The 25979-nt window shown below is 33.8% G+C and overlaps 1 protein-coding gene across 5 annotated transcripts in view; it reads left to right on the top strand.

The window, feature by feature from the left end:
- Window positions 1-25979, top strand: part of TRPC1 (transient receptor potential cation channel subfamily C member 1) — a 61765-nt gene that overhangs the window by 4820 nt on the left and 30966 nt on the right. For 2 of the 5 annotated variants that reach the window (XM_058551550.1, XM_058551532.1), the window contains exons 2-4: window positions 313-467; window positions 6824-6925; window positions 10943-11145. In XM_058551550.1, the coding sequence (XP_058407533.1) occupies window positions 313-467; window positions 6824-6925; window positions 10943-11145 (460 nt within the window). The remainder of the gene's footprint in view (window positions 1-312; window positions 468-6823; window positions 6926-10942; window positions 11146-25979) is intronic. The other 3 variants (XM_058551541.1, XM_058551559.1, XM_058551569.1) reach the window with 3 other exon arrangements.

The following is a 25979-nucleotide window of genomic DNA, read 5'->3' as shown; positions in this document are numbered from 1 at the left end:
TATTGCTTTCAATATCCTCGAAAAGTTTCTCTTCTTTCTTATAATCAATCAGTTATGAATTTTAACTAACAACTTTTATTTCAAACTGCACATTTAAATTTTTTCTACTTTTTATGTTTACAGCTGATGTACAAATTATTTTATCAGGATGTCAGTTTTCAGCAAGGAAATGTTCACATTTTCTTTGCATATTTCCATATATGAAAATGAGTTTAGGTTTTTAAATCTTTTAAATCAACAAGCTAAGTTTTCTTTACAGTCATTCTTATTTTTGTCATGGATATTAAATTATGTTTGTATATTGTTATTTAGGTGACTATTATATGGTTAAAAAGATTTTGGAGGAAAACAGTTCAGGTGACTTGAACATAAATTGCGTAGATGTGCTTGGGAGAAATGCTGTTACCATAACTATTGAAAACGAAAACTTGGATATACTGCAGCTTCTTTTGGACTACGGTTGTCAGGTACAAGGCTAGATAATTTTATCCAGTAGCTTCTAAGTATGTTAGATATGCCATGTTTTCTTCTCTCTTTCTAGTTTTCTTCTTCCCTCCCTTTCCTTCCTTCCATTCTTTCTCTCTCTCGCTTTCTTTCACCTTTTATTTAGTTTTGAGCCACTAAAAGTTTTTAAAACAAACCAAAAAAAGCCTTTTTAAAAAAGTATAATATTTTGATTTATCTTTTTCCTCCCCCCTTTCACTCCCCCCCCTTATCTTATATGTTTTACAATGTCTGACAAAGGTAAATTATCATGACTTATTAAAGATGACTTTGCTTTTATTACCTATGTTACTACTATTTATATTGTATATCTAAAAATAGTACAAGTGTTCTGGAAGTGTCAGGGGAACAGGTTTTTCTGTGGCCCATATAATTTACAAGCATAAGAACAAAATGCTCCTGACTCACAAAGCAATTTTCAATTGACTTTGATTTTCTCCTGTTAAATTTATTAAATTTTCCTTTTTGTCTGAAATTTGATGTTGGCTTATGACTAAAGATGAATGAATTTTTTTAAACTGGAAAATATTGACCTTTCTGTATGTCTTCCTATCAGTTCAGGTAGAAAAGTAGGCATGAGAATAAGCCTTAAAAGAATTCAGTAAAGAGATTGTGAAGGAAATTTAATAATATTATTTTCGTTTCCTTTTTGGTTTGCTTATGGGACTTAGCACATGAATTCTGGCTCTTTTTTTTTCTTCTTTCAAATAGTATGTTTGCTTTGTTGTAGCTTTAAATCAATAAGGCATTTTTTTTTTTTGAGTGGCATCAGGAAACACTGAAGATTTTAAAAATATAAGTAGGTTAGTTCTATGTATATTTCTATTATATATATATTTGTATGTATTACAACATATGGTACTATCTCTACGGATACCTATTTAGAGTAGAAAAAGAAATTGCTTTCCTAGCAATTTCAGCTATCTAGAACACCACTGAGAACCAGAAAGTAAGTCAAAAATACCTCTGAGCAGCCCGAGTAGATGCTGTGAAGTTTCCCAGTTAAGTTTGTGAACTTGAGTCATAGGAGTACTTCCGGAGCCCTCTTTCAAAGTCTGTTTTTCCTCATTTTGTATTCTACTTTAACAAACGTAATCACTTAGTGTTCTAATCCTTGGAGAGTTAGAGGGGCCACAGAGAGGCATGAGGGCTGCAGTGGAACAAAATGAGGCACAGTACCTCTGATTCTGTCCATCAAAGAGGTCAGCAATATTGCATATCTGATCATCTCGGAGGGAGTGTAATACAAGCTGAATGATAATCAGTGTTTATAACAATGGCCCAGAGTCAGTAAGGAAAAGTTAAATTATATTCAGTACCTATTGTTTTAGAAGAAAGAAGAAGATATAGTACTTCTGAAAGCAGAAAACTTCCACCAAAATAGTTTAAATGTCAAAGTTAAATACTTAAAGGCATAAGCTTCAGTGACCTAGAAAATAAGGTTATAAAGAAAGTCCCTAATGATTCTAGATAAAAGAGTTATTATGGTATAATAATCATTTTTCTCTTTTTACTCACAGGATTCTGTGTATGTAATAATTCTGCAATATACATGGTTCTTTTACATACTTGATCACATTTGAACATCATAGCCAGCCTGTATAGATGTTACATTTTATAGATCAGAAAACTGAGGCTCATAGACTTTAATGAATTGCCCAAAGTTCTAAAATAAGTAAGGGCAAAGCTAAGATTTGTACCTGATCTTCTGACTGCAAATCCCATGCTCTTTCTGGTTCACTGTGTTCTGTCTCAGGTTATCTATGTCTTATCTATCAATCAACAAATGTCCAAGGGCTTCGGTTGGTTGTGATTGTGGAAATGAATAAATAAAACATGAGTTATGTACTAAAGGATATTAAAACTAATTGGACAATGAAAGTACATATGAATTACAAATGAATTAAATAATACAAAAGCATATTTGATAAGTGCTGAGTGCTGATAATACTTGACCCTTGTGTATTGCTTTGAGGTCACAAAGTGCTTTCATGTATTTTATGTTGTGTTATACTATGGCTCTCAACTGGACAGTATTGTCCCCCCGGGGCAATTTGGCAATGTCTGGAGACATTTTTGGCTTCACAACTAGAAGGTGGGTTACTGCTGGCATCTGATGGGTAAAGGCTAGGGATGCTGCTAAACATCCTGCAGTGCAAGGACAGCCCCCCACAACAGAGAATTATCTGACACAAATGTCAATAGTGCCACTATTGAGAAACTGTTTTTTATACTTAAACTTTTGTGGTTTACAATAAATGTTTTGGAAACAGAGAAGACAGAAGATCACTGTGGATTGGAGCTATCAAGAAAGCTTTCATGGAGGAGTGTCAGTTGAGCTCAGCCTTGAAATATTAATAATTGCTAATATTTATATAGTAGTACTGTGTGCCAGGAACTTTAAATATATTCACTTCCTTAATCCTCACAACAGCCCTATGAGATAGGTACTGTTATTATCCCCCTTTTATAGAGGAGGAAACCCAGGTACAGAAAGATTAAGTAACTTGCTTAATAGTCACTCCATAAATGGCAGACCTGGAATTTGAACCCAGATTTTGGCCCCAGAGTCCATGCGTTTACCTACTACCTGAAACTACTCTCAAAAATGTGTGGATAGATTGGGAACAGAGGATGTTGAGAAGGATCTAAACAAAGGCATGTACAGTATATATTCTTGAGACAGTGAATTAATTGGCTTAGCCTTTTTGAACAAAATATTTGGGTTGGAGAGTAGTGGGAAATATCTGGAAAAATAGCTAAAACAAAACTGATGAAAAGGACGTGAATACCAGGCTAAGGAATTTGAGGGTTTTTGTTTTGTTTGTTTGTTTTTTGAGGAAGATTGGCCCTGAGCTAGTATCTGTTGCCAATCTTCCTCTTTTTCTTTTTTCTCCCCAAAGCCCCAGTACATAGTTGTATGTCCTAGTTGTAGGTCCTTCTAGTTCTTCTATGTGGAATGCTGCCTTAGTATGGCTTGATGAGCGGTGAGTAGGTCGGCGTCCGGGATCCAAACCCGGAACCTTGGGCCGCTGAAGTGGAGCGCGGGAACTTAACCACTACGCCACCGGGCTGACCCTAGGAATTTGAGTTTTATACGACAGATAGTGGGGTCATTAAGTAATTTTTGAGAAAGGGTGTGATATGTGTTCAATGGTATTTTAGAAAAACTAATCTAGTGGCCATGTTCAGTATAGATTAGAAAATGGAAAGTGGGGAAGGCTATAGCTTGGGTGAGCAGTTTTTATAGTGATCCAGATACGAAGAGGTTAAAGCCAGGACTGGAATAGTGGCTATAACAATAGGGAGAAAATGGCAAATGTGAGAGATGTTATGAAGGAAGAATTGATAAAACTTGGTGAATATTTGAATTTGGAAGAGGGAATAGAGGAGTCCGAGATGATTTGGATAAACATGGGTGACTGGGAGAAGGATGGAAGAAAAACAGGAATTTAAGAAGAGAAGTCAAGCATGGGGCAGACAAATGTAAATTCTGTTTTTAGCCTTGTTTATTTTGGAAATATCAGGCGGTCTCCAATGGACAGTTAAGGTGATTACATCTCTAGGGAGAGGTCACGCTGGAGAGACAGTAGGCAGTCATGCATAGGGGGTGATCACCCACATCGTGACAGTGGGCAGAATCACACGGAAGAGCAAATGGCTGATGCTGCTTCTTTCTTAGGGAGCTTCTACATTAATAAAGGGCATTAGAAGGAAAGAGTTTCATTAAAGGAGTTAGGATACTACCGCATTGTGAAAACCATAGAAACAATTTTCATATGTTGCTTAGAAAGCAAGGAAAATGAGGAGATAGGAAAGGCCCTTGGATTTTGAAACTCTGGTATTGGTAGAATTAGAGAAAATGATATGCATTGATTTAAGAACTTTGACAAAGTGAAAGGAAGAAGAAAACTTGAGTATTAAGAGAAAGATATGATCAAGTCAAGTTGGCAAAGAGTGAGGAAGGATTTAATGTTTTGGGAGTTGGGGGCTAAGACTGGTATTTCTGCGAGTGAAGGACCAAGGTCCTATAGAAGACAGAAGCTCCTTAAATAGAATACCAAGTTGGAAAATTTAGTTTTGGAAAGGAAATAAGTAGCTTCTTACTCTGAGCTTAGAGGAAAGAGTATGGGAATTGTTGAAAAGACGAATTCTGAGGTGACAAGGAAGACAGCAACCTCATAAATACATAATATATGTATTGAGTAGATTTTAATAAGGAATGATCAAATATCTGTGAGAAATTGGGGAACAAAACTAATGAGGACATTTTGTATACAGATATTTTTCAAATAATTTAAAATGTTTTTTCCTTCAGAATTCCCTTTGCTTTATCAAATAACATACCATTTGTGCAGAATAAGGCAATGGTAATTCCTTATTTACATGACTTTTTTATATAAATATTTTTTATACCTGAAGCTTATCCTTTTAAGCATTGAAAGATTTAACATGAATCTTTCTTTATTCTTTACTAAATAATGTGTCTGAATATAATTTAACTTTATCATCGTAAGCAGGAATCATTAAAATGTAATCATTTTACTTTGCTTCATATAGTCTGAAACTGTTAACATGTTTGTCGTTCCAGTCAGTGGCTTCAGACTGCTGTGTGTTGATAGTGCTTTTGCTATACTGATATTTCATCTCTTCAGTGGCCAACTTTTAGCAATTTTTTCTTCCTTTTTTCCTACTTTGTTGGTTTTTATCCAGCTATTCCCTTATACAGTAAAGATGAAGGGTACTTGGGAAAGCCAGGTATCTGTCATTTATAGACAACTCTAAGTCAGTGTGCCTGGGTCTGTTCCTTCTGTGAAATACGCCCATGAAGGTAGTTTGTGACAGCTCAGCATGGTTTTTTGGGAAATTTAAAGCTGGATCCATGGCTATTGCAGATGATTGAAGTTGCCTGGTGTTTGACTTTGAGAAGGGTGGCATTACTATAGTTAGCTTTATGGGTTAAAATTAAACATCATAAATGAAATGTTTAGTAGTAACAGACACCTGGTTCTTTTTTTTTTGTTTGCTTCACCTGACAAAGTATGGTAAAAACTGGAGAAATGTTTGCATTTCTGGCATTTCTAGCAGAAGAATAATAATGCTAGACTTGAAAGAATAGGCTGCAGCCCAAAGAACCCTAAAAGTTTTAAGGGATAAAATAATGAATTAAATTTTCCATCAGAGTGGGCGTTTTTCCTGTGGGAATACATAAGCGGTTCCTAATGGTTGAATGTGGGCCCCAACCCTTTCTTTGGGGTACTTAGTCCTATTTTTAGACATCCAGATAAAGTCTGCCATTTTTAGTCCTACTTTTGACATCTAGATAAAGTGGATCAAAGCTTTATTCTTTTCAGCTAAGAAAAAGATTAAAGATCTAATATAGTTTCATTTTCGAGAGAGAATGTTGATTTAAATAGTTGTTAAAGATTATAACAGTGTAAAAAATATACAGATTGAAAATAACCAGAACATTTTCTTAGATTAAATTGTTATTTATCCTCGTTTCCCTTCTGCCTTTACGGTTTTCCTTAAAAACGAAAACAGAAAGAAACCCAAAAACCTGACGTCATGGTTGCCCAGTATCATAGTAGGAATGTGGCTTTGGTTACAGAGAGTGGAAAGGTCCCCATTTCCTCAGCTTCTATTTACTTTTTCCTCCTGTCAAAAGTTGGAGCTTCAAAATGAGCTGTAGTTTGGGAGTAAAACTATCGAGTCATTTCTTCCTCCTGTCTCTGAGGATATTGGTAGGATTGTGATATTTACTTGATAAGGTTGCTAATCTTAATGTCAAATTTGCACCATTTCAGTCAGCCATGTATGTTTTAAAGATGAGAACAGAGGGCTCCCTGCTGTTTGCATTTTCTATTGTGCCCTATCCTCATGGTTGCATTGATGATCATTTTTATTAGACTGAACACAATCTTTTACCTGTAGTAATAGTTCTTGGCAGTTTCTTTTATAGATTTGGATTGTTAAGATTCTTTTGGTCCAAAATTCAAGAGTAAAGATCTTGAAAAAACACATCTCAACTTTAAATGCTGCATGGATTAGTGCTGTTCCATTAATAAACTCCTCTATCAAGCATTCATTATTTTACCAGCTCATGTAATCAGGACAGAAACGTGTGTGTTGTGATACACAGAAGTACTGCTAAGGCAAGCAAATGTACTATTTGGATAGTCTAAATTTTTGAAAATTCAGTATTACTGTATATAATACAGTTTAAATTAAAAAAATAGTTTTATTTATGAATTAGTAAAAATAAATAGTTTACCTTTTTATCCTCCATTTTCATTTTTAACCTTTTTTTTTTTTAAAGTCCGCAGATGCACTTTTGGTGGCAATCGACTCTGAAGTAGTGGGAGCTGTTGATATACTACTTAATCATCGACCAAAACGATCATCAAGACCAACTATAGTAGTTAGTACTCTTAAATGTTTATTGATTTGGATTTTTAAACCAAAATAGATCTCCTGCCCCATTACCATTTTTTTCTTCCCCCAAATTTATTTTGTTTTAAAAAAATAGATTTTTTTCACTCTGTAAAATATTGCTTTAAAGTAAGTAGACATTTGCAAGAATAATTAATATTGCTGTCAGGAAACCTTTTTAAAATTAGTGATAGTTATATATTTTTGTCAGTGTGGACCAGTATTTTTAGTTTGGAAAGTTCTGTAGGTTAAGTTGAAAATATGTTTTAGTTTCCAGATGGATTTAAGAATTAAATGTAAATAATGAAATCAGAAACCTGGAAGAAAACGTAGATGAATATTTAACTGATTGGAAGTGGAAGGACTTTCTAAGCTTTATGTAAAAACAATGGACAAAAATCACAGTGGCACAGTCTTTGGCTGCATAGAAGTTAAATTTCTAAAATTCAGACATCAGGCAAAATTTAGAAAGCAGATGGGTAACTGGCAAAACTTATTTCCAGCTTCTATCACAAATTCATAATCTTAATATTAGACAAATTGATGAAAAACACCAAAATCAGAAAAGGACATGCAAAAATCTCAGAAAAGAAAATACAAAATATTACTGATAATTAAATACAATGATAATTACTGATAATTAAATACAATGAAATACTAATTTTTGCTTATCAAATTAGCAAAGATTTTTAATAAATAATAATCATTGATGGTAAGGGAGTAGTACAGTCTAGTCTCATACACTGCTGGCGAGGAGGATATTTTGGAAAGCAGTTTGGCTGGATGTGTCATAAACAAGAAAGATGTTCATATTTAACCTAGTGCTTCCTCTATGAACTTATTAAGGAAATGGTCAGAAGTGTGGACAAAAATGTTAATTGCAATCTTATTTGTAGCAGTGAAAAAACCATGTGACACAATCTAAACATCCCCAAATAGAAGATTGGAAATAAAAATAATTACATATATATTAAAATGGCATTTTTGTAAAGAATATTTAGGAACATGGAAAAATATGATATAGGAAGTGAAAAAAATGAGAATAGTAAACTGTATATATAATATAATCCAAGTTTAAAAACCTGCATAGAAAAGGAACTACATAGAATTGTAGCAAAACGTTACCTAATAGCAATCATCTCTGATTGCCAAATTAAGGATATTTTTTTCTTACTCTTTTTATTGCTCTTGTAATTAGGAAGATAGTCACTAATAATCAAATAAATTCTACTTTTAAAAAATGAGATATTTGTTGTATATCAAAATTTAAAAATTATTCATTATTGGTAAGGATATAGTGCAACAAGCAGTGTAAATAACTGCTGGGAGTGTAAACTGGCTATACTCAGAAGAAAAATATTGTTTTAAGAAAGAATTATAAATTGGTTGCGGATTATCTGAGAACTATGAGAAGCTCTGCTAAATTGCATACTTTATCATATATTAACTGAAATATTTTACTCTCATTTAGACTATTACAAAGTTTGTGTAAGCATGACTTTCCTCAGAGGATAGTACCAGCTAGTTTAAGTGGTGGTAAGAAACCAACAAGAACAGAGCAAAAAGGACTGAGAATATAGTTCGTGTCCAAAGGATCAGAAATATCTAGGGTCCTATTCAATTTTCTGTCATCTATCCTGCGGTTATTATATTTTGGTATACTTATTCCACCTTCTAGACTTTTAATCCATTTACTTTCTTGATGGGAGGGTGAGGTATAGCGTGCAGGGTATTGGAGCAATGGGCTGGTCTTATTTCATCACCATGACCACTACCAATCGGATCTTGAGTTGTAAGGCCGTGGTAGTCTTCACATACTCAGTGAAAAGCCACTTTCTACTATATCTCTAACAAAAAACATGATCTAGCTTTTGCTTGAGTACTTCAAGTGACAGTACAGTCACATTTTAACAGCCCTATTACTTCTAGAGAGGCAACGTCAAATATTTTTATATACTTTTTTTTTTTTTACCATTTCAGTGAATTAATTCTGTATTCTTGGCTTGTCAAAATTGTCTTTTGATAAAGTTTGACTTTTAAATACAGATTGTTTTTGATACTATGTAGATTATAGTATAAACAATGAAATTATGAATTTAATCTTATCTACCTCTAATAGTGTTTTTCATGTAGTTAAGTATATTTCATAGGAAAAATGAGAACGATTTTTGTCTTAAGGGATTAAATAAATTTTCTCCTCTTTATAACCAGCAATAAGGGAGAAAGGTTTAAATTTTTAGATTTCTCTTTAGTTTTTAAATAAATTCATTAATTTGAAATTCCTAATAAATAAATGGGAAGTGTATAAACTATTCATAAAAGAGGGGAAAAAAATAAGTATGTCAGAAAATATTAAAACTTATCAGTAATCAAAGGAAAGTAAATTAATATTTCATGATAGTTTTTTTCACATAAATTGGGAGTGATCATGCCCAGTGCTGGTGAGTAACCTTTAGTGTGAAATGGGTACATTCCTATATTGTTGGTAATAAAAACTATTAAAAGGACTTTGATAGTATGTATCAAGAGCTTCAAAACTGTTCATGGTCTTTAGCTCTGTAATTCCACATCAGGGGTTCTACGTTAATGAAATAATCCTACATTTTGAAAAAGGCGTATTCATAAAGATGTTTGTGGTAGTGTTATTTAAATTAGCAGAATAAAATATCTTGAACTTAGGGTCTATGAACTTCCTTAAATTGCATGCAAAATTCTGTACATGAATTTTTTTTGTGGAAGATTCTGGGCTATAGCTTTATGAGATTATTAAAAGGATCCTTGATCTAAAAATATTAAGAACCATTGTTTTTAATCATTGGTGCCAAATCATTTATGCCAAAGATGTCCCTAAAAGGACATGTGGTAGAGAAAAGACTAGAAGGAAATACTGTAAAATGTTCCTTGGGTAGTAGGGAAATGGATATTTTTATTCTTCTCTCTGCTTTTCTATGTTTTTCAGATATTTTATAATGTGTTTGCACTACTTGTACAATGTTAATAAAAGTTACAAAAAAACCTTGTGAACTTGATGAGCTCATACTATAGAATCAAACAACTGTCAGGAAAACCTCTGTGAAAAAGTGAAAAGTATTGGAAAGAATATGCAATAGTCATAAAAATAGTCAACCTTTTATTTTTAACCCTGATTCTTTATTAACTAATGTTTCTTTCCTCGTGTCATACCTTCGTCAGGCTGATGAGCCCATGTAGTGAAAGGAGCTCAGGCTCTGGAGTAATACAAACCTGGTTTCTGATCTGCCCTTTCCTCTCTGTCGTGTAGCTTGGGCGCATTAACTTCTCTGAGCCTCAGTTTCTTCATGGGGATTATAATGCTCAATTTTGCAGGCTAGTGTGAGGATTAAATGAGATGATAAATGTAAAGAGCCTAACAGTTCCAAGACTTGTTAAATAGAAGCTATGATTGTTAGTGTTTTTGTGCATTTGCAGCATGAAGTAGTATAGATAATGATTGGGACTATGTATAGAATTATACAAAGTGAAAAGTGATGCCTACTTACTTATCCCTTTCAAGTAGCCTCATGCTATCATCTGACAAGGTTTGCCATAGAAGTGGAGTTTTTAAAGTTTTTCTCATGCATTTATACTCTGGCTATTTTTAACATTTCTGTTTTTCCATTATATTTTTTTTCTAAAATTCTTATTCTTGGTCCTTGTCCTGCATATTTTCATAATCTTGTGAAAATTAAACACTTTTTGCTAAAGTATTTCTCTAGATAGTCTCACTTCTTTGTTAGGAAAATACAACTCCGGTTGTATGAATGTTTCCTATTGAAGATTTTGTCTATCGTGATTATATTGCATTTATTAATTAAAGTTAAGTTTTGAGGTTTCAAAAAAACTTAGTCGTGGTAAAATGTTTATCATATTCCTTAAAATTCTTATGTTCTTTGTGCCTTCCGATTTTTTTCATTTCATTCTTCAGATAAATATGTTTTTTTGAAATCACAAATAATAACTTTTGGACATTCACATAAATATTTTTCAGAAACTAATGGAGCGAATTCAGAATCCTGAGTATTCAACAACAATGGATGTTGCACCTGTCATTTTAGCTGCTCATCGTAACAACTATGAAATTCTTACAATGCTGTTAAAACAGGACGTATCTCTACCCAAGCCCCATGCAGTTGGCTGTGAATGTACATTGTGTTCTGCCAAAAACAAAAAGGACAGCCTCCGACATTCCAGGTTAGGAAATGAAGAATTTGATAAGTGGATGTGTGATGCAGTAAAGTATATGTCAATCAAGGTTTTTTGTTGTTTTTCTTTTTATGTAGCTTTTAAGAAATATGGTGCTGGGATAACTTTTGGAAGCCAAACTTCTAGCTCCTTTGCTTAATACAGTGAGTTATGCATTTTCTAGGAATGTTTACTAAGTGATGAATAATTAGGAAAATCCTTCAGATTATGAATAAGGTTTATTTCATACTCCTGCTGGTGGTGGATGGGGCCACTATTTGCTTTTTAGAAGCAGAATTTATTAATCTAAGAGAATTTCCAAGTAGTGGAAGGGGTGGAGATACCACTTCCTATCTTATTTATAAGCAAATAAAAATTATTTTCTATCTAATTAAATATTCAACCTGTTATGCCTCTTACTTCCTCTCTCACATAATATTTAAGTCTTTTTCTCTTCCCATATTAAGAACAACTGAGGAGTAAATGAGCAAGAAGTTACCCCATCTTGGACAGGTTGAGCAAGATCACACACATGGGCATGTTATATAAGGTGCATGGTTCTGGGCTAGACTTGAGAATCTGATTTTCAGCATAAGCCTTTATATATATTATCTATATAGTAATCAAATATAGTTGAAGTAATATCACGTACAACATTGATTATGGAAAATGTGGCCTGATAGTCCCAGGCAGCCAGTTGACAAACTGTTTTCTAGTTAAGGATTATTGTACACTCTAGAAAATTAGCTCTAAAGCTGCAAACTGTCTACTCTCAACTCCTTCCTCACCTTAAGAACAGATCTTTGGTGGTTTGACGGTCACAAACCCATAAATTGGGAAAGTGTCCTGGGAATCAATTTCATGTTTATTTGCAGAGGTTGAACTGGAAATTTTTTCTATTTTCAAGTCTATTTTACAATGAGATCTATGTTTCTCTTTGATAAAATCTGATAGATAGCTATGGCTATATCATTTAACTTGTCAGTTTTAAAATGTCTAGTCTGTAAAATGACAAGCAGAAATGATCTTTAAGGCTTCTTCTAGTTTTAAAATCCTTTATTAATATTAAATATAAATGTTTTCCACATAGTATGCCTGTTAAATAAATACATGTGTAGTTGAAGCACCTGAGGAGGGAGGCTGGAGAGAACACGTAACCTGGCTTGGTTTGAAGTAGGGAAAAAGCTTGTTGTGAAAGCTTTTAGAGGAGCTGTGGCTTGAGTTTGGTCTTTAAGTATGAATAAGAATTACAGGGTGAAAGTACAGTGTGTGATTGTGGTTTATTTAGGGAACTGGAAATGGTTTGGTATATTTGCAGAAGAGTTTGAGAGAGTTTGTTATTGATATTTGAGAAAACAGTTTTAGCAAATGTCAAAGGGCTTTGACTCAAGTCCTTTCCAGGAATTGCTAAGTAGAACCGCAGAAGAAAAGGAAGCTAACAAAATAAGTAAAAAGAGATAAGGGTAAAGGTTTCAGGGAAGTTGAAGAGCCAATGTACTGGCAATAAGGAAGTGAGGCAATCTGTATTCATAAGATATTGATTTTCAAATTTCAGAGATGGTACAGTTCCAGGTGATGATAAGGTCTAGGGGCAATAATTTTAAGTGGGATAGGGAAGAGTAGTGGACCATTGTAGTTTGAAAAACATTTTCAGTAGTATAATTGCTGTGATTTGGTTTTAGTCTCAATATTTGGTGTATTGTGAAATTTCAAATAACTTCGAAAGAAGATATGAAATCTTTATTAGCTATTAAAGGAAGACAAAGTTTTTAAAAAGTTGAGAAACACTGAAATTGGGAGAGATAACAAAGTAATGGGCTGCCAGTTAAATTTAATTTGCAGAAGTACTTTGTTTAACCTGCACAGTTTTTTTTATGATTTTGAGTCTGAATGCCTGTAAGCCCCATGTGCTTACTTTACTCATATGATTACCCACTTTACCCCTGAAAGCAACTGAATTTGTAAAATTTGACTAGGTACCTACCAAGAGAGTAGGATGTTGGCGTTGAAAAAATGTTAACTATGAGGCTAGCGTAATCTTAGGCATATGGAATTCTTTTATTAAAAATTATTTATGTTAGGGGCCGGCCTGGTGGTGCAAGTGGTTAAGTGCGCGCGCTCCGCTGCAGCAGCCCAGGGTTTGCGGGTTCCGATCCCGGGCGCGCACCGACGCACCACTTGTCAAGCCATGCTGTGGCGGCGTCCCATATAAAGTAGAGAAAGATGGGCATGGATGTTAGCCCAGGGCCAGTCTTCCTCAGCAGGAAAAAAAAAGAGGAGGATTGGCAGATGTTAGCTCAAAGCCGATCTTCCTCACAAAAAAAAAATTATTTATTTTAGTTACACAAATAATATGTGAATAACTCCTTGTAAAAATTCTAACTTTAATATTGAGCAGAAGTCCCTTGACCAATCCCAATTCTGCTCCCCTCTCTAGAGCTAATGACTATTACCAGTTTGATGTTCTATATCTGCTCCTTAATGGTTAATATTCTCATCAGTTAGAAATGTGACTCTTGGGTCAGCCCTGTGGCTTAGCGGTTGGGTGCGCGCGCTCCGCTGCTGGCGGCCTGGGTTCGGATCCCGGGCGCACACCGGCGCACCGCTTCTCTGGCCATGCTGAGGCCGCGTCCCACATACAGCAACTAGAAGGATGTGCAGCTATGACATACAACTATCTACTGGGGCCCTGGGGGAAAAAAATAAATAAATAAAATCTTAAAAAAAAAAGAAATGTGACTCTTAACTGCAATGTTGGATTGGAAACTAGAGTCTCATCAATGGCTGTCAGTTACATGTTGGAGTTAGAAATTTCCTCTCCCAATTTCTACCTCTATAGATTCCATTCAAGTTTCCTCTCCTATTTCATTAATTTTGCCTTTTTTTAATCTTGCCTCATCTACTCCAGTTCTTCTTATGGTTGTCCAAATATTTAGGTTGAACTATATGAACTGTATGTTTTAAAAGTACTTTGGATAATATGGAATTACATATTTGTATATTCTTCTTGGTGTGGATGAAACCAAAACCCAGAAAGTTACATAGAACATAATCAGACAACTCCACAGGACCTCAAAAAAGTTCTTTTTTTAAAATATGGAGATTGATGATTTATAGCAGATATATGCAGTTGTGTACCATCACCATAATCCAATATTCTAACATTTCCGTAACTGGAAAAGGTTCTCTCATGCCCATCAATGGTCAGTCCCTGCTCCTATCCCCACCTCTAAGCAACCACAGATCTTTTTTCTGTCTATAGTCTATAATTTTTTCTTTTCTAGAAATTTTATATAAATAGAATCATATAATATGTTGACTTATGTCTCTGGCTTCTTTCACTTAGAGTAATTTTTTTGAAGTTCATTCATATTGTTGTGTATATCAGCAGTTTGTTCCTTTTTATTGTTGAGTAGTATACCATTGTAAGGATTAACTTTTTGTTCGTCCATTCACTAGTTGATGGACGTTTGAATTGTTTCCAGTTTTTGGCAGTGAACATTCACATACAAATCTTTGTGTGGACATATGTTTTTATTTCTCTTGGGTAGATACCTAGGAGTAGAATTGCTGGGTTGTATGGTAAGTGTATGTTTAACTCTTTAAGTAGCTGCCAAACTGTTTTCCAGAGTGGTTGTACTGTTTTATATTCTCATCAGCAATGTATAATGGTTCTAATTCCTCTGCATACTCACCAACACTTGATATTATTTGTCTTTTTCATCTCAGTCATTTTAGCAGAAGTGTAGTAATATCTCATTGTGGTTTTAATTTGCATTTCCCTTATGTCTTAAGACGTCAAGCATTTTATCATGTGCTTATTTGCCATTGATATATCTTCACTGATGAAGCATCTATTTAAATTTTTTGCCCGTTTTTTAAATTGGGTTTTCTTATTGTTATGGGGTTGTAAAAGTTTTTTGTATATTCTGGACACAAGTCTTTTATCAGATATATGTTTTGCACATGATTTCTCCCAGTCTGTGACTTGTCTTTTCATTTTCTTCATTGTCAGTTTTGAAGAGCAAAAGCTTTTAAATTTGATGAGGTTCAATTTATCATTTTTTTCTTTTGTGGGTTGTGTTTTTGGTGTCATACCTATGAAATAATTGCCTAACACAAGGTCACAAAGACTTTCTCCTGTTTTCTTCTAGAAGTTTTATAGTTGTAAGATTTACGTTTAAGTCTATGCTCTATTTCGAGTAAGTTTTTGCGTATGTGTGAGATAAGGGTCTAAGTTCTTTTTCTGTTTTTTGCAATATCCAACCATTTGTTTTAGCACTGTTTGTTGAAAAGACTATTGTTACCCCCACTGAATTATCTTTACACCTTTGAAAATCATTTGAGTGTATATGTGTGGTTTTATTTTTAGACTATTCTGTTCCATTGATCTGTAAGTCTATCCTTATACCAATATCACTGTCCTGATTACTATACTTTTATAGTAAGTTTTAAAATAGTGTAAGTCCTTCATCTTTTATCTTTAAAAAAATTTTTTTTGGCTACAGTATGTCCTTTGCATTTGCAAATAAAGTTTAAAATCACTTATCAATTTTTACAAAAACGCCTGCTTGGACTTTTGAGAGAGATTGCATTGAATCAATTGGGGAAAATTGCCATTTTAATAATATTGAATCTTTCAAGCTGTGAACGTGGTTTATCTCCCCATTTTATTAGATCTTCTTAATTTTTCTCAGCAATATTTTGTAATCTTCAGTGTACAGGTCCTGTACCTCTTTTTTACAATTTATTCCTAAATATGTTTTATAGTGTTGTATATAAATTATTTTCTTAATTTCATTTCAGATTGTTCATTGCTAGTATATAGAAATAAAATAGATTTTTTTGTAATTGGTTTTGTATCCTACGATTTTGCTAAATTCACCTATTAGTTCTAATGGTGTTTGTATTTTTTTAGATTCTTAAGTATTTTCTACATACAAGATTATGTCATCTGTAAATAAAAACAGTTTTACTTCTTTTCCAATCTTTAAGCCTTATTATTTTTTAATTTAATTTATTAAATTAAAATTTTTTTTGCCTTATTACACTGGCTAGAACCTGGCTAGTGTGATGTTAAATAGGTGTATTAAGAGTGGATATCTTTGCCTTGTTCTGGATTTAGTGAAAAAGCAGCAAAATTGAGCAGAAAGTACACAGTTCCCACTTACTCCCTACCCTATACACAGAGCCTCCCCATGATCAATATCCCTCACCAGAGGGGTGTATTTGTTACAGTAGATGAATAAACACTGACACATTATTGTCAATAATGTGAAAAAGAATTCAGTGTTTTGCCTCAAGTATGATGTTAACTATAAGTTTTTCGCTGATATCCTTTATAAGAATGAGGAAATTCCTTTCTATTTCTAGTTTTTGAGAGTTTTTTATCATGAATTGATTTTGGATTTTTGTCATATGCTTTCCTTGCATCTATTAAGATGATCATATGATATTTGTTCTTTATTAATATGTGGTATTTATGAGAATAGAACACTGTTCTCATAAAACATGTTTTGAAATATTTCTATCTCCTCTATTTTCTGACAGACTGTGTTTAGGATTGGCATTATTTCTTCCTTAATGTTTGATAGAATTCATCAGTGAAGCTGCCTTGGTCTAGACTTTTGTTTGCAGGATGATTTTTAATTCTTATATTAAGTTAATTTTCTTAATATAGGGCTATTCAGATTTTCTGCTTATTCTTGAACCTGTTTAGGTAATTCGTGATGTTGTAGGAATTTGTCCATTTCATTTATGTTGTCTACTTTGGCATAAAGTTGTTCATAATCTTTATAATCCTTTTCCTTTTTGTAGGGTCTCTTTTTATTCTTGACATTTGTGTCTTCTCTTTTTTTTTCTTGGTCATTATAGCTTAAAGTTTGCCAAACTACAGTCCTTAGGCCAAGTTCAGCCTACTAACAGTTTCTAAAAATAAAGTTTGATTGAAATATAGCTACACTCACTCATTTATGTGTTGTCTGTTGCTGCTATCACTGTATAACAGCATCGTTGAGTAGTTGCAATAGAAACAGTATGGCTCTCAAAGCCCAAAATATTTATTATCTGACTCTTTACCGAAAAAGTTTGCTGATCCCTAGTCTAGCTAAAAGCTTGTCAATTTTATTGATCTTTTCCAAGAAACCACATTAATTTCATTTATGTTCTATATTGTTTTTCTGTTTTCTATATTGTTGATTCTACATGAATCTTTATTGTTTCTTTCTAGTCATTTTGGATTTGATTTGCTCTTCTTTTTCTAGCTTCTTGTGTTGAAATTTAGCTTATTGATTTTGCTTCCTTTCTAATATAAGTATGGTCAAGATATTTTCTGATTTCTCTTGTGATTTCTTCTTTTATAGATGGGTAAGAATATGTTTAGTTTTGTAAGAAACCACCAAACTGTCTTCCAAAGTGCCTGTACCATTTAGCTTTTTAAATTATAATTAATAGACAATTTTTTTAGAGCAAAATTGAGCAGAAAGTACACAGTTCCCACTTACTCCCTACCCTATACACAGAGCCTCCCCCATGATCAATATCCCTCACTAGAGGGGTGTATTTGTTACAATAGAGGAATAAACATTGACACATTATTGTCACCCAAGTGATTAGGGTTCACTCTTTGTGTTTTACATTCTATAGGTTTTGACAAATGTATAAGGACATATAGCCACAATTATAGTATCATAGGGAATAGTTTCACTGCCTTAAAATTCCCCTCCATTGCACCTATTCATCCCTCCCTCCCCTCAAACCCTTGGTAACCACTGATCTTTTTACTGTCTCCATGGTTTTGCCTTTTCCACAATGTCATAGGATTAGAGTCATGCAGCATGTAGCCTTTTCACATTGAATTCATTCACTTAATAATATGCACGTAAGTTTTCTTCATATGTTTTTGTGGCTTGATAGCTCACTTCTTTTAAACATTGAGTAATATTCCACTGTGTGAATGTACCACAGTTTATTTATCCATTCACCTGCTGAAAGACGTCTTGGTTGCTTCCAACTTTTGGCAATTATGAATGAAGCTGTTATAAACATTTATGTACAGGTTTTTTGTGTGGACATAGGTTTTCAACTCATTGGGTAAGTACCGAGGAGCGTAATGGCTGGATTATATGGTAAGAATATGTTTAGTTTTGTAAGAAACCACCAAACTGTCTTCCAAAGTGCCTGTACCATTTAGCATTCCTACCAGGAATGAATGAGAGTTCCTCTTGCTCCACATCCTCACCAACCTTTGGTGGTGTCAATGTTTTGCATTTTAGCCATTCTAATAGGTATCTAGTGGTATCTCATTGTTGCTTTAATTTGCAGTTCCCTAATGGTGTATGATGCTGTGCATCTTTTCATATGTTTATTTGTCATCTATATATATTCTTTTGTGCGGTGTCTGTTTAGATCTCTTGCCTATTTTTTATTTAGGTTGTTTGTTTTCTTATTGTTGAGTTTTTAAGAGTTCTTCGTATATTTTAGGTAACAGTTCTTTATCAGATATGTCTTTTGCAAATGTTTTCTCCCAACCTGTGGCTTGTCTTTTCCTTCTCTTGACTCATGGGTTATTTTGAAGTGTGCTGTTTTACTTTCACATATTTGGGGAATTTCCCAGATTTCTTTCTACTGGTGATTTCTAATTTAATTCTGTTATAGTTGGAGAATATGCTATATTTTTTAAATAACAGTTTTGTTGAGATATAATTCGTATACCCTAAAGTTCACCCTTTTATAATATTCACAGAGTTGTGCATTGATTATCATTATCTAATTACAGAATATTTTCATCACTTCAAGAAGAAACCCCATAACTGTTAGCAGTCACTCTCCCAGCCCATAGAAACAACTAAATTTACTTTCTGTTCTTATGGATTTGCCTATTCTGGATATTTCATATAAATGGCATCTTTCAGGTTCTTATTGGTCATTTGTATGTCTTCTTTGGAGATATGTCTATTCAAATCCTTTTCATGGTTCTTAATTGATTATCTGCCTTTTTATTACTGAATTATGAGTTCTTTTGTGTTCTGGATACAAGTCCCTCATCAAATATATGATTTGCAAATCTTTTTTCCCATTCTGTCAATTGTCTTTTCACTTTTTTGATGGTTTACTTTGAAGCACAAAAGTTTTAAATTTTGATGGAGTCCAACTGGTCTCCTTTTTGATATCATAGCTAAGAAACCATTGCTTAATTTGGAGAAGGTACTTTTTATGATTTCATTCTTTTTTTAATGTGTTAAGCCTAGTTCTGTGGCCTAGCATCTGATCCAACATGGAGAATAACAATATTCTCTTGGAATAATATATATTCTTGAAATAATGTGTTTTCTGCTGTTTTGAGGTGAGCATTCTATGAATTTCAGTTTGATCATATATTGTTTCATAGTGTTCAAATCTTCCTTGTCCCTACTGGTTTTCTGTCTAGTTGTTCTATCAATTTCTGGGAGAGAAATATTAAAATCTCAGAATGTATCAGAATGTATAATCTGTCGTTGGATCTACAGATGTCTATTATGTCCTGTTGGTTAATAGTGTTGTTCAGTTCTTCTGTTTCCTTGTTGATCTTCTGTTTACTTATTCTATACATATTGATAGTGGGGTATTAAAGTTTCCAACTGTTATTGTTCAGTTGTCTATTTCTCCATTCTGTCAGTTTTAACTTCATGTATTTTGGTGCTGTGTTGTTAGTTACATATATGTTTATAATTGTTATATCTTCCTGATAGATTGACTCTTTTATCGTTATAAAATGTCTCTCTTTATTTCTAGTAACATCTTTGGGGGTTTTAAAGTTTGATATTAGTATAGCCACTCCAGCTTTCCTATGGTTTCTTTTTGCATGATATGTCTTTTTCCAGACTTTTACTTTCAATCTGTTTGTGTCTTTGAATCTGAAGTGTGTCTTCTGTAGACAACATATAGTTGAATCATGCTTTTTAAAATCTAGTCTGACAACCTCTGCCTTTTGATTGGATTATTTAAACCATTCACATTTAATGTTATTGATATGGTTGTAGTCATATGTCATTTTACTTTTTGTTTTCTATATGTCTCATGTCTTTTTTGTTCCTCTATGCTTCCATTAGTGCTTTGTTTTGCATTGAGTGTATGTTGTCTAATGTAGCATTTTAGTTTCATAAAGGTTTTTTTCACTATATTTTTTCAATTTTTTTTTTTACTGGTTGCCCTACGGCTTATTATATACTTCTTAACTTATAAGACTTAGCTTCAGATTTATACTATCTTAATTCTAATAATATATAGAATGTTACTCCTGTATGGCTCTATTCTCTTTTTAAATGGTGTTATTGTTATACATATTGCATCTATTGATGTTTCAAACTCAACAATATATTATTATAATTATTAATTTACTGTCTGTCATCATTTCCTTAGCCCATTAGAGCTTTAGTCCCACCTACCTATTTTGTGCTGTAATTGACAAATATATTACATGCATATTACATTTCTCTGTGTTATAGGCCAAACAATACGTTCTATACATATTATTTTATACAATTCCTTTTTAAATAAGTTAAGAGACAGAGAAAAATATGCATTTATAGTATCTTTTATAATTACATAATTACTTTTACTGGTGCTCTTCGTTCATGTGGACTTGAATTACCATCTGGGATCACTTGCTTTCAACCTGAAGAACTTCCTTTAGTATTTCTTGTAAGGCAGATCTGCTAGCAACATATTCTGTCAGTTTTGTTTACCAGGTAAAGCTGTTATTTTGCTTTCAATTTTGAACAATAGCTTTGCTGGATATAGGATTTGGGTTGATGGTTTTTTTCTCCGGGCACTTTGAATATTTTATTCCACTGCCTTCTGGCCTCTATTGTTTCTGTTGAGAAGTCAGCTGTTAATTTTATTGGTGTTTCCTTGTAAGTAACTCATCATTTTTCTCTTGTTACTTTTATGATTTTCTCCTTGTCTTTGACTTTCAGCATATTTATCATGATGTTTCTGTTTGTGGCTCTCTCTGCATTTATCCTACTTTGAGTTTGTTGAGCTTCCTGGATATGTAGCGTATTGTTTTTCAATAAATTTGTTAAGTTTTTAGCTATTATTTTTTCAAATACTTTTTCTTCTCTTTTCTCTTCTTATTCTCGTTATGATATGTGATGTTAGTGTGATTAATAGTATTCCATATTTCTGAGTCTCTGTTCATTTTTCCTCATTCTTTCTTCTCTCTGTTCTTTGGCTTGCATAATCTCTGTTAATATATGTTCAGGTTTGCTAATTCTTTCCTCTGCCAGTTCAGATCTACTGTTGGGCCTTGTATTATTTTGCTTGGACTGTCATAACAAGGTACCACAAACTGGGTGGCTTAAACAACAGAAATTTATTGTCTTACAGTTCTGGAGCCTAGAAGTCTGAAATCAAGATATTGTTAGGGTTAGTTCCTTATGAAGGCTGTGAAGGAATGATCTGTTCCACTCTCTTTCCTTGGCTTATAGATGGCCATCTTCTCCTTCACATGGCATTCTCCCTGTATGTGTGCCTGTCTCCAAATTCCCCCAAATTTTTTATAAGGACACCAGTCATATTGGATTTAGGACCACTTTAATGTCCTCATTTTAACTTGTTTACCTCTATAAAACCCTATCTTCAAATAAGGTCATATTTTAAGATACTGGTGGATAGGGCTTCAACATGAATTCTGGGCAGGTTGGGTGGGTAGGGATGACATAATTTAACCCATAACAAGCCCCTCTAAGTGAATTTTAATTTCAGTTATTATATTTTTCAATTCTGTAATTTCCATTTTGTTCTTTTTTGTGATTTCTATGTCTTTATTGATAGTCTCTGTATTTATAATGGCTGCTTTGAAATCCTTTTCTGACATCTGTTAAATCTGACGTCTGGTCACTCTCACAGGTAGTTTCCGTTGCCTTTTTTTTCTTCTGGGATATGGGCTATATTTTCTTGTTTCTTTGCATGTCTCTTAATTTTTTGCTGAAAACTGGACATTTTAGATAATATATTGTAGCAACTCAGTGTGCTAATCCCCTCCATATCCTGGGGCTCGTTATTGTTATTTATTTGTTTATTTTTTTTAGTGGCTAGCTAGATGGTTTTAGTGAAGTCTATTTTCCCCACTCTGATGTTTCTCCTCAGTAAGTCACAGCTTACCTTTTTCTTGTACATCTAGTATTGCTTTGTTTGAAATCTGAATAGTGTACTATATATTGTAGCAACTCTGGATACTGTTTTATTTTTTTAGGTTTTTTTTTTTTCCAATCACTCTCCTGGCCTGCAGAATCTGCCTCTCTGTGGTATATAATCATTGCCTTCTGTGCTTAGTTTATTGTTTTATTCTTTTTTTTAAATTTTTTTTATTGATGTTTTAATAGTTTTTAACGTTGTGAAATTTTGGGTTGTACATTTTTGTTTGTCTGTCACCATATATATGACTCCCTTCACCCCTTGTGCCCACCCCCCAGCCCCCTTGCCCCTGGTAACCACAATACAGTTTTCTCTGTCCATGTGTTTGTTTATATTCCACATATGAGTGAGATCATAGAGTGTTTGTCTTTCTCTTTCTGGCTTATTTCACTTAACATAATATGCTCCAGGCCCATCCATGTTGTTGCAAATGGGACGATTTTGTCTTTTTTTATGGCTGAGTAGTATTCCATTGTGTATATATATATACCACATTTTCTTAATCCAGTTGTCAGTCGAGGGACACTTAGGTTGCTTCCACTTCTTGGCTATGGTGAATAATGCTGCAATGAACATAGGGGTGCATAAGCCTCTTTGGATTGTTGATTTCAGGTTCGTTGGATAGATTCCCAGTAGTGGGATGGCTGGGTCATAGGGCATCTCTATTTTTAATTCTTTGAAGAATCTCCATACCGTTTTCCATAGAGGCTGCACCAGTTTGGATTCCCACCAGCTGTGTATGAGGGTTCCTGTTTCTCCACATCCTCTCCAACACTTGTTGTTTTTTGTCTTGGTGATTATAGCCATTCTAACGGGTGTGAGGTGATATCTTAGTGTTGTTTTGATTTGCATTTCCCTGATGATTAGTGATGTTGAACATCTTTTCATGTGCCTATTGGCCATCTGTATATCTTCTTTGGAAAAGTGTCTGTTCATTTCCTCTGCCCATTTTTTGATCAGGTTGTTTGTTTTTTTTGTTGTTCAGTTGTGTGAGTTCTTTATATATTACGGAGATCAACCCCTTGTCAGATGTATGTTTTGCAAATATTCTCTCCCAGCTGGTTGGTTGTCTGTTCATCTTGATTCTGGTTTTGTTTGTCTTATAGAAGCTCTTTAATCTGATAAAGTCCCACTTGTTTATTTTTTTATAGTTATTTATTGCTTAGTTTATTGTTTTATTCTTATTTTTATTTTTTAGTTTTGATTCCTAAGGGTCATTTCAGTGTCTGCCTAAGTCAGCCAGTGATTTGGGCAGAGGTTTTGTTAATACACTTTAAGCCCATAAGGGTTCTACTGTCTCCTGATCAATCTGGGTTAATTGAGGAATGCGTTCAGAGTTGTAGCCATTTCTCAAGAGTTCCTTGTCTTTTTCTCTTTACCAAACTTTCTGATGTTCCCCGTACATGCCTAATTTTTTTAGTCAGCCAAGGATCTGTGGAGACCTTATAGGAATCCTTCTACGGCTTTTATCATTTTCAAAATCTCCCTGTTAAATTTCTGGTTGGTCCACTGTTTGCTTCAACTCAGAGTGCAAGCTCAGTCTTGCAAAGCTATAGGTTTTCCCTGTTTATCTCCATCAAAGATAGTACAGCTGTAGGTTTTAGCCTCCCACTGAATGGATTCTTCTTCCTTTGGCACAAAGGTACAGGTTTACCAGCTTCAGGCTAGAAAACTGCAGTTCTCGTTGACTGAACGGGGGGCGGAGGTGATGGAGGCAGCCTCAGTCAAGAAAGCCACAGATTCCAGCCATTCTTGCCTGAAGCTCTGGCCATTTTTCAACAGTCAACAATTCGCAATAGACAATTCCCAGTGACCTGAAATGGTTGACTTTTTAAATATACTTTTGTCTAGTTTTATGGATATTTTTTGTGTTGTGCTACCACTGACCTCTTCATGCCACCATTACTTTAGTGTTTTGAATACCAAAAAGGATAGATTTTATAAAGTGAGGCAGCCTCATTATTTGTCAGATCACATCTAAATGCTTTCCACACAATGGTACTTCACTATGACTCCAGCATAATTAGTTGCCACCTTTACTAGCAGTCACTCTTCCTGTGCATTTTGTCATTAATCTTTAATATATTTTGAGACCTGATAATGTAGGTTAATACAAAAGTCATTTTTAGAAACAATCCAATAAAATTAATTAATATAGACATTGATGGAAACAGAATAATAAATTGCTTAAGTGTATATATATTTTCGCAGCTTTTTGGATGGTTTTGGTGTTTCAGAAGTCCTAACTTAAGATACAGATAATTGAACAGCTAGATAATAACTGGATTTCATAAATATTCTTGTCTTAAAATGTGTTATACAAGATCTACTTTTGTATCTAAGACATGAAACCTATAGGATAAATAAGGAATATTTCAATAAATTTGTTTAAATAAAAATTTTTAATTTCCACATGGAAAAATCCATTGCAAGGAAAGTAAAAAGACAAAGAAAGCTGGGAAAATGTATTTAAAACACTTTTGACTAGACACAGGGCTAATTTCTTTGATGTGGAAAGAGATCTTACAAATTGATAAAAACGATAAACAGTCACCAGAAAAATAGGCTAATGAAAATGACCAGGCAGTTTACAGAATAAGTATAAATGGATAGTAAACATGAAAGGATGCTCAAGCTTCTAAAGAAATTCAAGAGTGAAATAACTCTAAAATTCCATTTTTTGGGGCCGGCCGGGTGGTGCAAGCAGTTAAGTGCACGCGCTCTGCTGCGGCGGCCCGGGGTTCGCTGGTTCAGATACGGGGTGCGCACTGACGCACTGCTTGGCAGGCCACGCTGTGGCGGCGTCCCATATAAAGTAGAGGGAGATGGGCATGGATGTTAGCCCAGGGCCAGTCTTCCTCGGCAAAAAAAGAGGAGGATTGGCAGATGTTAGCTCAGGGCTGATCTCCTCACACACACACACAAAAAATTCCAATTTTTGTCTCTTAGGTTGGGAAAGATTCAAAAAATTGATAATATCCAGTATTAATAAAGATGTGGGGGGACTTGGGCTCTCCTTATTATTAGTGCTTTGGAAGCATCTATCAGAATTTAAAATACATATGCCATTTATCAGGCAATTCTAAGTGTGCAAAGGATATGTGAACTAAAGAATATTCATTGCTTCATTATTTATAGAAGTAAAAAATTAGAAGCCACCTAAGTGTCCATTAATGGAGATTCAATGGACCTCCGTAAAATGGAAAACCATCTAGTTTTAGGAAGTAATGAGGTGGCTCTATATGTAGTGACATAGAAAGAGGTCCTGATATATTACGAATTGTCCCTTTACATAGCATGTCTGATTATATTTGTGTGTGAATAGAAAATATCAGGAAGGATATTCACAATTCTCTGAAATGTGACTATCTTTGAGGAGTAGAGTTGTTGGAAGGAGGAGAATTGGGAGCATCGTGTTTCTAAACTGCTTGTTGTTTTTTAATAACAAGCATGTATTAAATTTATATTTAAAAGAAAAATATGCATTATATAATATCTACGAAATTAATAAATTAAGAATTATGTTTATAAATGAAAGAATTTTAGCAAAATTTTTCTGGTTTGGTTCCTGTTTAGATATTTAAATGTGAACATTAATTAGTTTACAGAAAGCAAAGGGAGTACTTTTCTATTAGGTAGAGATTATACATAAATGAATAATTTCA

Source organism: Diceros bicornis, chromosome 2, assembly GCF_020826845.1.
Source record: "Diceros bicornis minor isolate mBicDic1 chromosome 2, mDicBic1.mat.cur, whole genome shotgun sequence".
NCBI classification, from domain to species: Eukaryota; Metazoa; Chordata; class Mammalia; order Perissodactyla; family Rhinocerotidae; genus Diceros; species Diceros bicornis.
Note: the sequence above shows the minus strand (reverse complement) of the source record. Positions and strands in the feature narration are given on the sequence as shown.